General features: G+C 34.5%; 1 protein-coding gene across 2 annotated transcripts in view; it reads right to left on the bottom strand.

Moving 5' to 3' along the window:
- Window positions 1–18283, bottom strand: part of FAM189A2 (family with sequence similarity 189 member A2) — a 69021-nt gene that overhangs the window by 22246 nt on the left and 28492 nt on the right. Inside the window, exons 3-4 of one of the 2 annotated variants that reach the window (XM_031943546.1) lie at window positions 2645–2755; window positions 255–383 (exon numbers count right to left, since the gene is read on the bottom strand). In XM_031943546.1, the coding sequence (XP_031799406.1) occupies window positions 255–383; window positions 2645–2755 (240 nt within the window). The remainder of the gene's footprint in view (window positions 1–254; window positions 384–2644; window positions 2756–18283) is intronic. The other variant, XM_031943551.1, reaches the window with a different exon arrangement.

Below are 18283 nucleotides of genomic sequence, written 5' to 3'. Positions count from 1 at the left end.
ATATCCTACACAGTATAACAAAAGATGTGAATACTGTTTTACAACTGGAGTAAGTCATTTAATTCCCAATTGCCTCGGCAAAAAATATTTACATATTATATATTTTTATACACTATATATATTGTTTATATATATTAACATATATAGATATATAAACAATAACCATAATTACAATTGCAAACATTTATACAGTCTTTAACATTTGCAATGTCAAGAAAAAGATAATCTCAAGGTTGCCATCCATTTTCAGGTACCTTTAATAGAAGGTGAACAGCACTACATGGCTGGACTGGGAAGAGTTTCAACACATTTTCTTTGTCTGTACATTTGATAGGATGGAATTCTTCACAGCAGAAGCAAATCTTTCCTTCTCCTAGATCCACCTTGAGGACAAAAAGCAGGACAATGCTTTAATTTACAATAATTCCTTTCCCCCCCCATCTATACATTTAACATTAATACACAGGTTATGCAATCATGTTCCAAGTTGATCAAAGAAATCAACAAACTTTATTAAGAACTTGCTAGGTGTTAAACAATATACTTGTTGTTGAGGTTACAAATATAATAATGAGATGCTCCATGTCTTCAAGAAGCTTATATCCTCCTTGATCACCTAAGACCTTCTTACCTTGAAACATCCTTCCACTATGCCAACATTCTTATTTCACTACTGAATCCCTTCTGGAGTCTCCATTATGGGAAGGGATCCAGGCTAACTACTTTTTATTCTCTTCCCAACTATGTATCTTACTTTAAGGATTTCACCACTATGTTCTCACATGGTTACCTTCTTCCTTGGCATGTCTACCAAAAGATGCTGGTTTCTTTGCAATAATGATTTGCTATTAGTTTCTTTAATAAGATTCCTGTAACTTTCTTAAATTCAAATTGTCTGAAGTTATAGACAACAAGAAAGATTTGTGGCTTTAAGATTATTTCCTAACTGATGGATTCCTAATTTTCAGTCTCGTCTCCTTCTTGTTCTTTTCCTTGAGATACTGAAGATGACAACAGTTTCTTCTAACAGAAGCCTAGAACTATAGAACTATAGAACAGAAGCCTAGAACAGAAGCTATAGAACTATAGGATTTGGGTATTAAAGAGGCACAATGGTATTTTGAGAAGAACATTTGGTAAGGAGTCCTAAGACCAGAGTTTTTGAGTCCTACATTTGCCACTTACTGGCCGGCCCTATGACCTTGTATAAGTGCTTTATTATATCTGAATCAATTTTCTTACCCGGGATTGACATCTAACTCTACTAACTACCCAAGGTTTTTGTGAGGATCATAAAAAATAAAATATTTCTCTCTATTCAGAAAATAGTAGACATATTAAATAACTACTGAAAATATTTGCAGCAGCTTTTTTTATTTTGCCAAAAGTAATAGAAATTGGAAAGGGGAGGGCAGAGAATGCCCATCAATTGGGAAATGGCTGAACAAAATGTGGTATGTGAATTTAAAATACATTGTGCCATAAGAAATGATGAAAATTTCAGAGAAACTTTGTAAAGACTAGTGTGAACTGATGAAAAATTGAATTAACAGAGCTAGGAGAATAATTTATACGATAATAACAATGTCATAAAGACAAAAAACTTTGAAAGACTTAAAACAGTTTAATGATCAACCAAATTGTAGAGTATTCTACCAAGACTGAGTCACAGTCATAGGATAAAAATAAGACATATATCACCAATATGATAATTTGTTTCATTTGACTATCCATATTTGTTTAAAGGGGTTCTTTTCTGATGGAGAGAGAAGTGAGAGAAAAAAAAGGTTCTTTTTTAAAGTAAATTAAAATTTTCAAAAATAAAAAAGTTTTAAATAAAAATTTCTAAATATTTTAAAATAATTTTAAATTTTAAATATTTTTAAAAACAATACTATAAGCACTTTATAAGTTGAAAAATGATACATATTTGTATTATTAGAGATCATTTTATTTAATGCCCTCATTTTCTAGTTGAATGAAAATTCAGAGAAATTAAATTATTTGCCTAAGGTCATTCAGTTACTTTGATGAATAGAAAAACAAGAGGACAAAAAGCCAGGAGAAGGGAGTCTAAGGGAACCTAGATGAGGAAAGACATGAATTTTTGGTACAAAGACTTCCTGACCTCTATTCAGCTATCCAAAGAGCTTTTTAAAATTCTGCTAGATCCTCAGCTATCTTTCCAAAAATGAGATCATTGGTTTTCTGAGTTCTGGATGGAAGTTTTATTATATATTTCATAGGATTATTTTCTTTCACTTCAGTAGAATAACAGATATTTAACTGAGTAATTTAAAAAAAAATAATAACTGTTTAAAAGAGGGTAATTTGATAATATTAACTTCTTGATCTCAATTGCAATAGACAGTTATTGATTGTGACAGTTTAATCCATGTTTTTACAAAGTAATAATGTATATATTATTGATGTATACTGAAGTTATGTCTGACTGGTTCTTCTGTCTTTAAAAAAAAATATGGCAGACAGAATTCAATAAACTATTTTTTCCTCCTTGGTTTCACTTCCTCAGATTTCACTTCAGGGGTTTTGTTATTAATGCCAAATATCAATACTTTTGCATACTAGGAAAGCCAGACATGAGTTCAGTTCAGAGGTACACTAGATTTTAAGGTCTGCTCACCAGATCACATCTGGGTACACTGGAAACAAACTGGGCCCCCTGACAGCCTAGGATAAATCCAGCAAGGTTCAACAGGACACAGATCACAGATAGTAAGACAAAGAGGTTCACCTGAAACAATAAAAGATGAGCCCACAATTGTTAAAGGAATGTAATAAAATTTAATGAGGCATTTTGGATTGATTATAAAATGGGAAAATAATGTAGATTAGAGATCTTTTGAAAAAAAAACTATTTTAGATATTGTATAAAGTTGTGAAAAGATATACCATCCTAATTAGTCATCAATGTTACCTCTCTTCCTTCAACCCACCTATCTTCTCTCAAATGATTTCATCTTTATCTTTCTTATTTCTCTTTGTCTTTAATTAATTCTCATTTTCTTAAATACAACTCAATAAATACTTATATATTGAACATATACTATGTGTATACTTATATTTATTAAATTCCTACTTCTGGTGTAGGCATTGGCAGAATGCAGAAGAATGAAACAAAGTCTCTTCTCTCAAAGAGCTTACAATCTAATAGGGAAATATATTTAGAAGAATTGCACATGCTTAATCTATGCTTCATTGCTTGCTGCTGTCTTGGGGAGGAAAAGAGAAGAGAGGGAGAAAAATTTGGAAGACAGTTTTGCAAAGGTGAATGTTGAAAGCTATCTTTGGAAAAATAAAATACTACCAAAAAATTTTAAAATAAAGATAATAGCATTAGAGGAAAATAAAAAGTTCATAGATGCTATAGAATCTCTGATGAAAAGAAGGTACAGAGAAAAGAGAAGAAAAAAAAAACAGTGATCAGAGAGGACGATCAAGGCTTTCTATAAGAAACTTCAAGATTATTTTTAGGATTTTGAGAGTTAGAAATCAGACAGACAAGTCAAAATATTCCTAGTACAAACTTACTGCCAAAAAACAAGTCCAGAGGCACAGGCATAAAAGAAATTAATCTGAATTGGAAAGAAAAACAAGCAGAAAAAATAAATCTTTTAATTTAACTCATAGAACTTTTAATCCCTTTTTCCTACTGAAGCTTCTTTACGATCTGACATATATATCTCTCTAGTCAATAGAAAGACAGTATTTTTTGGGAGGGAGAAGCTGATGGATGTTTTGAACCTACTAACCTGCATTGCATTTCAAATATCTGTAACTCCTCGAAAGAATGTTTATTCCATTACTGTTTAAACAGAATTTCAAATAATTTAATCATTTTTATCTTTTACTTACATAATCAGAAATTAATTTTTAAACTACCTTACCAACTTATATGAGTGCATGAGAAAGATTTTCTATTGATTTTCTTGCTCTTAAAAACTGTTAACTTAAAAGACATTCCCCATAGTAACGTATGAAAATTTGTCAAATTCCTGACTCTTAAACAAAACAAGTCTTTGGAGTTCTCAGACAGAAAGCAGCAACAATTGGAAGAAAAGAAGTTTTAGCCAGACTGCTTCTTCAACACTGATATTTATGAATAAGATGTGACAGGCAGGAGGAGTTTTGGTTTAGAAGATTGGGAATTTTATCTTCCCAATCTTTCCTCTCTTTTGTAAAACAGTCAATCCTATTCACATAATAGATATTTTTGAGGTTTTGGGAACTGCAATCAGAGATATATCTACAGGATATATCTAGTACCATAATGTCTTTGTATTTACGGTTGCACAGCAAGCAAACTAAGATAAAGAACAATCTTTACAAATGTTTCTGCTAAAGAGAGTTTAAGCACTCAGTTATTAAATGAAACATATTTCCACTGTAGCTTTCCCTAAAGCTAGATATTTGCAAATATAACCCTATACAATTAAAATTGGTCAGTCTCAACCAAGCAGCCAATATTTGATATTGTAAACCAAGAACTATACTTCCTTTTTCACTTGGAAACTGGAAACTGAAAATTTGATTATAATCAGACTAACTTATTTTGCAATAAAGGCAAATCTTAAATAAGAGTTTAGGTTCTAAAATCTCTCCTCTCTCTAATTAGAAGCTATGTGATACAGTGGACAGCTGGGTGATACAGTGGATAGAGTACCAGGCCCGGAGTCAGGAAAGAATCATCTTTCTGAGTTCAATATGACCTCAGGTACTTACTAGTTATGTGACTTGGGCAACTCACTTAACCCAATTTGCCTCAGTTTCCTCCTCAACATATTGAATTAGAGAAGGAAATGGCAAACTATTACCATCGCTCTGCCATGAAATCCCTAAATGGAATCATGAAGGGTCAAACACAACTGAAGTGGCTCACAACAGCAACAGTTGGTTTAGTAGATAGAATCCTGGATCTGAAATCAAGAAGACCTGAATTCAAATTTTACCTTAGACAGTTGCTAGCTGTGTCAGCCTAGGCAAGACATTAAACTTCTGCCTCAGTTTCCTCAATTATAAAATGGAGATAATACTTGTACCTATATCCCAAAGTTGTTATGAGGATCAAAGGAGATCATATTTGAAAAGCATTTAGCACAGTTCCTGACACACAGAAAACCACTCAAAAACTATTTCCTTCTAATTTATCCTCTCCAGAGCTAACAAGCTAAGATTTCTAAAGTCACTGTGTTATTTTTCATGCGCTTCAGAGGTTCCCATGGCTTTAGAATAAAGTACAAACTTCTCTATCACTTAAAGCTTGTCACAATCTGACTCCAATCAATTATGTCTATGTTAGTCACACACATACATGCACACAGTCTATTCCATCAATACTGGCCTATTCTCTATTTGCTGTCCACAAATCTCCCTCTCCTATTCCCACCCATTTCCCCAAGCTGTTTCACATGACTGGAATGCTTTTTGTCTTTATTTCTACTTTTTGGAACCCCTAATTCCCTTCAAGGCTCAGTTTACCTGCTGCTTCCTTCAACATTTTCCTGATTTCCCCAGTCATGAGTACTACCTCCCAACTGATGTCTATTTATATTGTATATATCCTTTAGTTACATATCTGTGAATATAATATAGAATGTAAGTTACTAAAAAGATTAATTTTTATTTGCTAACCCAACATCAAGCATAGTGCCAGACACTTGCTAAATTGATTGATTGATTAAAGTCAAGATGTAAGGCAAAAGTCTGGATACAAGATGGGGCTATTCAAAGTACCACTCTTTCCCCATGGCTCTTTTTTTTTTCACTCTTTCTTCATAAAAAAGAGATGGAAGGGTTAGTCAACAACGTATGTGTTAGCAAAGCAGCAGCCCACTGAAACTCTGGATAGGAATTCTGCCCTTCCTGTGGATCACCCAGCATGATCAAGCCTTGGAGGGAACAGGATATTTGATTTACAGAAGGCTTACTTTACTCTTCCAGTGCTGCTAAACATAACAATTCTAGACAATAATATGTATGATATATTTTAACATGTTTAACATATATTGGATTATTTGCCATCTAAGGGAGGGGCTTGAGAATAGAGGGAAAAATTTGGGACACAAGGTTTTGCAGTGGTCAATGTTGAAAAATTATCCATGCATGTGTTTTGAAAATAAAAAGCTTTAATAAAAAAAGAAGAAAAAGAAATATAATAATATGTATACATATTATGTGATCACTTTCTCTCTCCTCCTTTTTTCCTTTTCTCCCTTCCTTCCTCCTTTACTTTCTTTCCTCCTCTCTTATTCCCTCCTTCTTCCTCTGCCTTCTCCCTCCATTTTTCTCCTTTCCTCTCTCTCTCCCTCACTTTCCTACTATCTCTCCAAATTCCCCCCTCTTCCTCTCTCCCTTCATTTCCTTCTCTCTTTTCCTCCTTCTCTCTCTCTCTCTTCCTTACTTTCTGAATCTTTATGTGTATCTATCTTTCTCTTTCTTTCCTCTCTGTCTCTGTCTCTTTAACCAAGCTACACTGTATTGACCTTAGCACAGTCTTCAAGCCATATATAAAACTATGAAATTCAGTGATTTAAACCCATCCATCATTATGTCCAATGGTTATCATCACAAAGACAAAACTCAAAACTCAATTCAGGGAATTCTCATGGCAGAGGTTTTGGGAAGATAACAAATGAAATTTTAGACCAGCTCTAATAAAGACAGCATGGATTTTAGAACTTTTGTCATTTTAGGTGTAATATGAAAGCATTTCTTCCTTCCTCTGACTTTCTTTTCCAGTTCTAGCTCTGTAAATAGTTATACGATTAATACTACCATTCCTGAAAAGATCATGTCAATCGATAGCTCTGACTCTTCTCACCATTCACTTGCTACCTTGTTCAAACCATCCCTTCCTGGCCACTATTGCCTATATGTGTGGTTTCTTATAGGAGGTTTTTGAAGGGAGGTACTTTTTTAATTTATTATTTCTAGTGCCTAGGACAGAATCTTCTACATTGTTATCCAATTATTTCAGCCATGTCTAATTCTCTGTGACCCCATTTGAAGTTTTCTTGGCAAATATTTTGGAGTGATTTGCTGTAGAGGGCCAGAACTCTGGAAAGGTATACTTGAATCAAGGACAGCAGGGTGCTTATAATTAAGCACTCACTCAGTGTGATTGATGGGATAATAGTTCTATAAACATATACTTAATGTGATGTAATGATGTAATCACTCTAGTTGGCATTTACTTAGTGTTATATGATGATGTAATGTTTTACAGTTGGCACATGCTCAGTTGTGGTAGTGATACTTACTGAGGTATTTAAGGACTGAGAGGACTGGGAACTGGAAGTCTCAGACACAGAGGAGACACATAAGAGTCTCAGCCACAGACACAGAGAAGACTAAGGACTCCATCTTTGACCATCCTCATAGGTCTCCTGCCTTCATGACTTCTCCACTAAGATCAAGGACTCAGGCTGGTCCCAAGGTCCTCTAGAGAGCTAGTCCCAACAGTATATTTTGGCACCCCAGTATGGGGGCTCTAGAAAGCAACTACAGTTTGCAATTTCCTTCTCCAACTCATTTTACATGACAGAGACAAATGGTTAAGTGACTTACCCAGCCAGGGTCACACAAACTAGTATCTAAGGATTTGAACTCATGAAGATGAGTCTTCTTGATTCCTAACCCAGTACTCTATCCATTGTACTATGCTGACTTCAGAGTACTAAATAAATGTTTGAATCTTGAATATTTCTTGACTAATTTAATGTCCTGAAGCCCATAACATTTCTCCATTACTTTAGATTTAGAAATATCCCTGTTTCCATAGGTGAAGTTTATATAATTTTTTCAGGCTTAATAAAGCCTGAATTTTGTATTTATTATCTCATTTTATCCTTACAGAAACCTTGCAAAGTTATCATACTCATTTTTACAGATAAACTTAACTATGGTCACACAATCACTAAAAGTCACAGCAAGGATTTGAATTTATGTTTCTTGGATTTTACATTTATTTATTTTATATTGCACCCCAAAGGAAGGAGATTCTTCTAATGTTGAGGTTCCCCAGATGTACCTACTGATGGTGTTGTTCATACTCCATAATCCTGAAGAGTTTCTTTAGTGAAACCTAAAATTATTAAAAAGAAATTGACTTAACAATCCACAAAAGAAAAAAACTGAATGAACAAAGAAGGAATAACCAGGACAGCCCCATCAAGTTAGTCCATTAGATATCTCTTAGGCAGAGACCATGATGGCTGGAGAATGAGGTGGACCCTGGATAGAATAGGAGGAGAAAAGGGTTGGATCATATTTCAGAAATTAACATGGCACTTTCAATCACCCCAAGCTTCTCTTTGCCAAAACATATATTTTTAAATCATTCATTTTCTCCTGGTGATGATTATAGGATTATGAATCCTGAAAGACCATCATCAGATAATCGTAGCAGCTAATGAGCCAAAAGGCAATGAAAAGATTCATTGTGAGGGTAAGTAGATTTTAGCATAATATCAAAGATGACATGGATGAAAAATATGAAATAAAAGTTATCAAAAAGCTATGTATTTCACATGACTGAGAAAGAAGATGGACTTAACATATTACACAAGCTAGCAGCAACTAACTGCACAAATATTGCATGATTATTAAACCATGAAATGTAAAAAGACTCAAAAGGCAGTTCTCCTTCTTAAAGGAAGGGACTTTTATGAAGGACTTATGTAAGAATATGAATATGAATTGCATGGGATGAGAGACAAATGAGTTACAACTTGCACTGGTCTCTGGCTGACCCAGAACTCCAAATCAGTGATAACTGTATCCTAAGATATTTACATTGACAAATATATTTTTCTTTTTTTTTCTCTTTTGCCAAACACTCCTGAATCCAGGTGTGCTTTTGTAGGACTTATTTTGGAAGGGATACAATTAAAATTCAGAAATAATGTACAAAAGTAAAGGTAATTTTAAAATGAGTACAAGAAATCTACTCAAAGTAATCTGGACTGGACAACATCCAAATTTACTAAATTTGCTTAAACTTATGATTCCCTAGCCTTTTTATCAGACCTGGCCCTTAGATTCTACTATAATTTTGGGGATCACAACTTAGGCCTCTGACTGGCATAAATTCACAATAGTATTCACCTTTCCCCAGAACCTCTGTCCTAATATGTTCTTTCTCACTGTTTCTAGCATCCTATATTTACCTAATTGGATATCATGTGTGAGGAAGGGCAACAAAACTGACTATATTGAGCTAGTGTGTGTGTGTGCAAAAGAAATAATATACAATAAGACTGCTAGAGTATGTTGGATCCAGATTGTTAAAGAGTTTTAATACCAAATAGAGACAATATAAATTACGGATTCTTAAACTTTTTCTGCTCATGACCCCTTTTCACCTGAGAAATTTTTATCTCAGGTACATAGATATAAAAAATAGGTATATAAAAATCAAACATTTACTGATAATTTCATGACCCCCCCACATTCAGTTATATATGCCCTATATGGCATAATATATACTACAGTGTAAGAAACTGCACTGCATATTTTACTAGGTGCTGTAACAGATTAATTTTCAAGTTCTCATTCAGATTGCAATTGCAGATTATATTTAATGAAGACTGAAACCAGTTTGAATATATGACAAGTAAAATTTTTTAGCCAAAATGTATTTCTCATTGACATCCCAATCCCATTTCAAACTAAGGAATGTCTTATGCACCTTATAAAGGTCTTCCAAGTATTTTCACAACTTATTTTAGTAATCTAGGTTCAGTTTTTTACTGCACACACTGTTCTAGAAAATTCCTAGTTTTACTTCACAGACTATTCTTAAAACTTTTTATTTTCAAAACATATGCATAGATAATTTGACAACATTGACCCTTGTATAGCCTTGTGTTTCAGATTTTCTCCTCCTTCCTCTGACTTCCTCCCCTAGATGGAAGACAATCCAGTATAAGTTAAACATGTTAAAATATGTTAAATCCAATATGTATAAACATTTTTATACAATTCTCTTGCTGCACAAGAAAAATTAGATCCAAAAAAGAAAGTAAATGAGTAAGGAAAAAAATGCAAACGAACAACAACAAAAAGAGAATGTTATGTTGTGATCCACATTCAGTTCCCACAGTCTTCTCTCTGGGTGTAGATGGCTCTCTTCATCACTGAATAATTGGAACTGGCATCACCACAAGATCATTGGAAGTGGAATCAATCATCTCATCGTTGGAGTCATGTTTATCAGAATTGATTGTCATATAATTTTATTGCCATGTACAATGATCTCATACTGCTCATTTCACTCAGCATCAGTTCATGTAAATCTCTCCAGGCCTTTCTGAGATGAACCTGCTGACCATTTCTTATCTAAAGATAATATTCCATAACATTCATATCCCATAACTTATTCAGCCATTCTCCAACTGATGGGCATCACTCAGTTTCCAATTTCCTGTCACTACAAAAAGGGCTGCCACAAACATTTTTGCACATGTGGGTCCCTTTCCTTTCTTTAAGATCTCTTTGGGATACAGGTCCAATAGAAACACTGCTGGGTCAAAGGGTATGCACAATTTGATAACTTTTTGAACTTAGTTCCATATTGCTCTCCAAAATAGCTGGATCTGTTCACAGTTCCACAAACAATGTATCAGTGTCCCAGTTTTCCCACATCCCCTCCAACATTAGTTCTTATCTTTTCCTGTCATCTTAGCCAATCTGAGAGGTATGTATGTAGTGCTATCTCAGAGTTGTCTTAATTTGCATTTCTCTGATCAAGAGTGATTTAGAGCCCCTTCTCATATGATTAGAAGTAGTTTTAATTTCTTCATTTGAAAATTGTCTTGCACAGACTATTCTAGCAGATTCTTATCTCTAACTTAAATTTCTCCTATTCTATTGGCAATACATCAAATGCTCTAGGATTTCATAAGTAATGGCAGCATCAAATCCATAACCTTACTAGATATTTCATGAGTTGCTGTGGCAAGAAAAAATTTTATCATCTTGTGAGAATTGCTAAAAAGTTGGTTTTCCACAGTGTTGCAAGCCTTGAGTTAGTGAGTACCACTGACTAAAGTTTTCAGAATGTAAGAGGTTAAGGAAGATTAAGATTCCACAGAACAATTAAGTTATCAATAGAAGCCTTGAGCAAACAAGGAATTGGGGGCACAGGTGAATTCAGCCAATCAGAGTCAATCTTATGGTTTTGAGAAAACCCCCAAAATACTGATATTGCTGATCCAGTACAAACTAGTTGGGATCAGTGACCTGACTTAACCAAATCACTACTGCACTTGCTTAATAGATTAACTGAATATTAAACAACACACCCTGTAGGAGGAGTTTTCTGTCATTTTTTAACATGGGATATATGATGAGGGACGGGGAATATGTTTATAGATATTTAGGGGAAACATGTAGTAGGTGTATCAGAATGATTGTAACCCAGAAGAAATGGACCAATTTGTTCTCTGAAGGGAAAGGCTGTGTCACAGTAGCAAGTATAATGGTTCTCCCACTTCTGTGCTCAGCTCTCCTCTTCCTGGCTTCTTCTAGCCAGAAACATTAAGACGATTCCTTAAGATTCTTCTTTAATAAAATTTCCTCACTATCTGATCTTTAGTGTCAAGAGTGTCAAGAGCCAATATTTTAAATAGTGATAGATCTTTCTCAGAACAATGCCTGGTACAGACTGAGCACTATATATTTTTTAAGTTTACTAAGCAAGACCTTGGTCTTGCATGTAAGACTGTGTGTGCATTAGATCTAGGATTTCAAGGGAAAAAAAAACACTCACACTTACCTTCAACTTACTACAGTTTAATGAAAATATATAAATGGCCAAGAGAACCCTAGGGACAGAGGTGGGAATGGAAGCAGGGGTGGGATGGGGTAGAGTAGAGACAGGCAAACAAACAAGAAAATGTGTGTTCCTCACCATTGTTGAGTCCCAATTTTGCTCCACAACTGCTCTTTGGAAATTAGCTTTATTTAGACTTATATTAAGTGATTCCAGGTGACCTATAGTTGTCAGAAGTTATGTGGAGAGCTGGAACCTTCTGCAAGTGTATCAATCTAGGGTAAACCGGCAGCAGATGTCCTTGCATACACTAATCTTGAGGTGGTCAGATAAAGGATATACACTAAAGTTGATAGAAAGTCTTTAATATCAAAAGCTAGTCCTATTTTTACCACTTATGACCTATGCGATCTTGAACGAGTCACTTCTCTGGGACTTGGTTTCCTTATCCAAAAAAATGAGGGGAATTGGAAAAGATTTCTTTCAACCTCTCCCGTGGGCAGGGGTGAGGAGAGGAAGGGAATGAATCTAGTCTAAACAGCCTACATCAGTCTATACCTAAGCCTTTTCAGTTATAACTGCTACTCCACTAACAAAGCTTCAAAATCTGAGGGTCATTTGTGGCAGCCTTTTTTGTAGTGACAAGAAACTGAAAACTAAATGGGTGTCCATCAATTGGAGAATGGCTGAATAAATTGTGGTATTTGAATATGTTGTTGTTTGTTTGCATTTTGTTTTCTTTCTCAGTTTTTTTTCCTTATTGATCCAATTTTTTGTGTGCGGCAAGATGATTTAACATATATTATAACACATTTAATATGTATTGAACTACCTGCTATCTAGGGGAAGGGGTTGGGGGAAGGAGGGGAAAATTTGGAACAGAAGGTTTTGCAAGGTTCAATGTTGAGGGGCAGCTAGGTGTTGCAGTAAATAGAGCACCAGCTCTGAAATCAGTAGGACCTGAGTTTGAATGTAGACTCAAGACATTTAACATGTCCTAGCCGTGTGACCCTGGGCAAGTCACTTAACCCCAATTGCCTCAAAAAAAAAAAAAGATCAATGTTGAAAAATTAACCATGCATATATTTTGTAAATAAAAAGCTTTAATAAAAACAAACGAAAAAAAAAATCTGAGGGTCCGCTCCATAGAACAATGAGGAATTGAAGGCCTTTTATTCTAATCTCAGATTAGTAAATAATTATTTTTCAACCAGAAATGATGCAAAGATTCTATGTTCTCTCCTTGAAAGGCCCTAGTAGAATCAGTTTATAATGATTCTTTTTCTCAAGGCCCACTAGAGCCTGACTCCAACACTTACTAGTTAGTAAATGTAAATAAATAATTTAAACTCTCTGGGCTTCATCGCCATCATCTGTAAAATTAGGAGGCTAAACTGAATGTCCTTTAAAGTTTCTTTCAAAATCCATGAGCTTATTAACTAACTATTTCAATTAAAGTACCTAATAATTCTTCAAATTATATTAAGGGAAGCCAGAAAATGAAAGATCTTTTCTGTGAAGAGCTCACATGTCAGGCATACCCTGACTACTGCACCATGGAGCTCCCTAATTTAACTACTTAAATGGCAAAATATAAAAAGCTTCTAAAAACTGGCTTGCATGGTAGTCCAAGTTTTGGTTTTTGCTTTTTGTTTAGGTTTAAATAAGCAAATTGTTTTGTGATGCTTATGCCTTTAGGACATGTACCATCGAGAGTAATTATTTTTCAATCCAATGAACAATTCAGTAATTTCAATTTACTTTGCTCTATCCTTTTCCTGACCTTTCATCTAAATAACCTGCTCCAAGGCTGTATAATAAGCTAGCATGATATCCAAAAACAAATTTTTAATTCAACAACTCATTTTTACTAACTTCTTTCCATTCACAAATATTTTTATAGGATCTCATCTCATATGTGGTAACAGACTCTGCCTTACTTGTGAGGAAAACCATTTGCTATTTATATGGGTTAAAATTTCTGTGGGTTAGGATATTTTTTTTTCTAATTGTAAATCCAGAGACTAATAAACCACTTTCCCAGGGAGGAAAGCATGGCTCAGCATAGACATTGCTGGTACTAGCAGCTGGATAAGGGATGGGTGTCCACTGCTGAATGACTCTGGAGTATGTCTTGTCTATTATCTAAAAACTGCCCATAACCTGAAAGACAGTGAGTTTCTATCAAGAAGGTCAGGGTCAGTTGATTTCTGATGGTCTGAAAAGAAAGTTCAGTCTGGGAAACACCCTGTCCTGAGAATAACAACAAACAGAAGGCTCAGAGGAAAGTTTCCAAAGCTATTTTTGATGCTTTGCTGTCCTTCACAGCCCATCCCACTATATCCAGTCAGATCCTGCCAAATTTACCTCCATAAGCATATCTCCCATGTCCTGTCAAAGACTTCCTTCTCTCTTCATTATAATTGCTTCCTAATTGATCTTTTTCCAGTTTCTCCCATTTCCATTTTGTTCTTGATATACCTACAAAAATAATCTTCTTAAGGCAGGTATCTCTCTCACCTCTATGGTCAATAACTTTCAGTAGTTCCCTATTCCTTTTGTATAGGATAAAATACCAACATTTTAGCCTGGCATTTTAGCCTTCCACTATTCAGCTCAAACCAATCTTTCAATATAATGTCCTAAATATTATTCCTTTCTCATGCTCTATTTTCCAGCCAAATGTATTCATTAGCAGATGTTCTGGTAATAAATCATGTCATGGAGTGATTTGAGAAGGCTGGATTTGAAGTCAGGGAAGATAAGACTTGGGTTCAAATCCCCTCTGCTAACTATGGGACTCTAAGCAAAATCCCTTAACCTCTGTAAACTTCAGTTTCTTCATCTATACTATGAAGGTATTGGATAAGATGGTCTCCAAGGCAGTCTTATGATTCTATGACATGCCATTTATCTGTACCTGTATACAAGCAGCAGTGTGCTGGCAAACTGTTGACTGACTCTCTAGGGGGAAAATGCGTGCGCAAAACATACCTTAAGTTTTGTCTGTGTTACTTTTCCTTACTGTGTTATCTTTTCTATCACTTTCCTAACTTTAGGTAATCAAAGGAATCCTTGTTTGTAGTATTTACAATTTATATTATTTCCGAGGTGTAAAAGGGACAAATACATGGTAAAGTAAATAGAGTGCCAAGCCTGACGTCAGGAAGACTCAGTTTCATGAGTTTAAATCTGGCCTCAGATACTAGTTGTGTGATCCTCACTATTTGCCTCAGTTTCCTCATCTGTAAAATGGGCTGGCAAAGGAAATGGCAAAGCACTCTTGCTGCCAAGAAAATCACACATGGGGTCGCAAAGACTTAGCCATGACTGAAATGACTCAACAACAAAGGTTTAAAAACCACACATTGAAAACTTGTTAAGATACACTGAGAGGTGGGATATTCCTGCATCCCTTATACTGTAGCCTAATCTCTCTTGGGCTTTCAGACTATTTCTCTTCCTTCAAAACTCAGCTCAGGCACTGTATCCCTTATGAGGCCTATCCTGAGATCCCCATGTCAAAATATTGCTTTCTTCCTAAAATGTACTTAGATCATGTGATATTTCTTCTTTTGGTCATAATATCGTGTCTTGTATTAATTACACTTATCTTTTTTACATGTAATTTCATTTCATTCCTACTCTCTTTCCCCTTTTATCCCACTCCTTAACTAATAGCTAAAGAAAAAGTATAGGCTATTTTTTTTTCTTTTAAATCACTGAATACTCAGCATTCTCTTGATCTGGTGTTCTAGGAAATAGGAATTCCTACCCAATAGATGTCATGTTATCTATTGTACTGGAAAGAGTGCTAGGATGAATCCCAGAATCTCAGAATTGGAGCTCTAGTTCAATCTGTATCCAGTTAAGATTCTCCTCCATAACCTCTCCATCAAAATCATGCAACCTCTGCCTTCAATAGCTAATAATAGCTAACTAACATTTATATAGTGTTTACTCTGTGCCAGGCATTGTGCTAAAAGCTTTAGAATTACTGCCTCATTTAATTCTTACAACCACCCTGGGAAATAGGTAATGTTATTCCCATTTTACAAATAAGGAAATAGTAAGAAGAAAAAAAATAAGTTGTGGAGAAAATATTCCTGTTGGTAGAGACACAAACAAAAACTGCTGGTGGGCTATATATATGATTTATTCATATAAATGTCACAGTTTATAAAATACCAATGCCTATATAACAGATGTTTCCAGTGGAGAAAGAAAAAAACATGATTTCTATAATGAAGATGGAAAACTGTATCTTGCTTCTCAATGTTCTATAATCATATTCTCAACTGGTTTTCAACAGATTCAGAATTCACTGCTAAGGAATTAATGACTAGAGAGGCACAGGTCATGGAAATGATGTTGATAATGGTAATTCATATTTACAAAGTGTTTTTCTTTCTTCCTTTTTTAATTCTCTTTTTTCTCTCAAATTTATTTGAAGAAACAGAACAAGAACCAGAAAAACAATACAAAAAAATGAAACAAAAGAGAAAACCTTATCATGTACTCATCAAAATATCAGGGAGGATTCAAAATATATAACAACCAATTACCAGTACCAAGATATATATATATGTTAGAAGAAATTATATTCATAAGTGTCCATCTTTGTAAATTGTTCTTTTATTCTCTGCAGGACACCTTTTTTACTATTTACCTTTTATCTTTACTATTTACCTATTACCTTTTCCCCCTTTTCATCTCTACCACTACCCCCAAGCAGGCTATAGTTTAAAAAAAATATATATATATATATATATATACACATATATTATATATATATGTATAGATATATATGTACATATGTGCATACATACACCCACATATACACTCATATACCTCCCTTTCATCCTTTCTACCACCCCCAAGCAAGCTACAGTTAGGAAAATATATATTTATGTATACATATGCAGATATATACATACATATATTTACACACACACATATACACATCTTTCCTATCCCTGCTTATTCATTAAATTCAGTTCCACAACTTGACTATTATTTAACCCTTCCCCACACAGAGATACCCTCCCTTGTCTTCTTCCCTCACCCTTTGCTTCCACATTCACCTATCCCTTCCTGTTTATTTCTTTATAGATTTTAGAGGATGCTATACCCTTCATGAAATATACGTAGTGTTACCTATTTAGCCCATTCCCAATGGGAGTAGGTTTTCAGAACTATGGGCCCTCCTTTCCCCCTCCTCCTTATGCCTCTGTGACTATTCTTCCTCTGCTCCTAATTTGTAGAACATGATTACAATTTTTACCTTTACTCTGCCAATTTTTCTTTTGACCTTACCCTTCTTAAACAATAAGGTATACATTTTTCTTGTAAAACAAAAACAAAAACAATTTATCCATGTGTACATACTTTGTCCATGTTGAGTTCTTTAAAATTGCTCTTTAATATTGGCTCTTATATGTTAAATTTTCTGTTAAGTTCGGGTTTGAGTGTTAAAAAGTCCTGAAAATCTGCATCTTCACGGAATGTGCATTTTTTGTGATTCAAAATTATAATTTTGCTGGTCATGATATTTTTGGCCACAGGTCTAATTCTTTTGCTTATCTATAGACATGATCTCAACACCTGTAGTCATTTATTGTAGCTGCTGATAAGTCTTGTACAATTCTAATTGTAGCTCCAGCATATTTGAATTTTTTGGTTTTTTGCAAAATTTTCTCTTTGATTTGGGGTTTTTGAAACTTGGCAATAATATTTCTACATACTTTCCACAAAAGATCCTTTTGAGGTGGTGATTGTTGGATTTTTTCTATTTCTACTTTCCCCTCATGTTCTATTACTCCAGAACAATTTTCTAGGATTATTTCCTGCATTATTGTGTTGAGATTCTCTTTTTGGTCACAATTAATAATTATATTTTTTTATATTTTTTCTTCTTGATCTGTATTCCAGATCTGTTGTTTTTCTTGTGAAATGTTTAATATTCTGTGCTATTTTCTCATTCTTTATATTGTTTGTTATTTATTGGTTTCTCACTGCTTCACTGGCTTCCCCTTGACAGATTCTAATTTTCAAATAATTATTTTCATCTTTGAGACTCGGTACTTCCTTTTCTAATTGTTTAATTTTTTTCCCCATAATCCTGTTTTTCTTGGATGGTTTTAGTTTTTTTCTTTAGTTTTTCCTCAATGTGTCTCATTTGATCTTTGAAATGTTTTCTGAGTTCTTCTATAAATTCTCTCTGGGCAGGGAATCATTTCAAAGGGTCCTCTAAAGATGAATTCTGGTCTTCCCTATTTTCATAATATGTTTCAATGGTGGGGTTCTTTGCTGATTCATTTTTTTAAATAAGAGGTATTAATTAAAGTATCTCTAATGCTGGGGGAGAGGGAGATGGTGCCTCAAGCTTTCCTTCAGCTCTCTACTCTGACCAGGAATCCCAAACCAAGAGCTCCACCCACCTGCAAGTGCCTTTAGCCAGCAGTCTCCTCCTGCTCCACTGTTTCTGCA

The sequence above is a fragment of the Sarcophilus harrisii genome, chromosome 1 (genome assembly GCF_902635505.1).
Source record: "Sarcophilus harrisii chromosome 1, mSarHar1.11, whole genome shotgun sequence".
Classification (NCBI taxonomy): domain Eukaryota; kingdom Metazoa; phylum Chordata; class Mammalia; order Dasyuromorphia; family Dasyuridae; genus Sarcophilus; species Sarcophilus harrisii.
The sequence above is the reverse complement of the archived record's forward strand: the minus strand, read 5'-3'. Positions and strand labels throughout refer to the sequence as shown.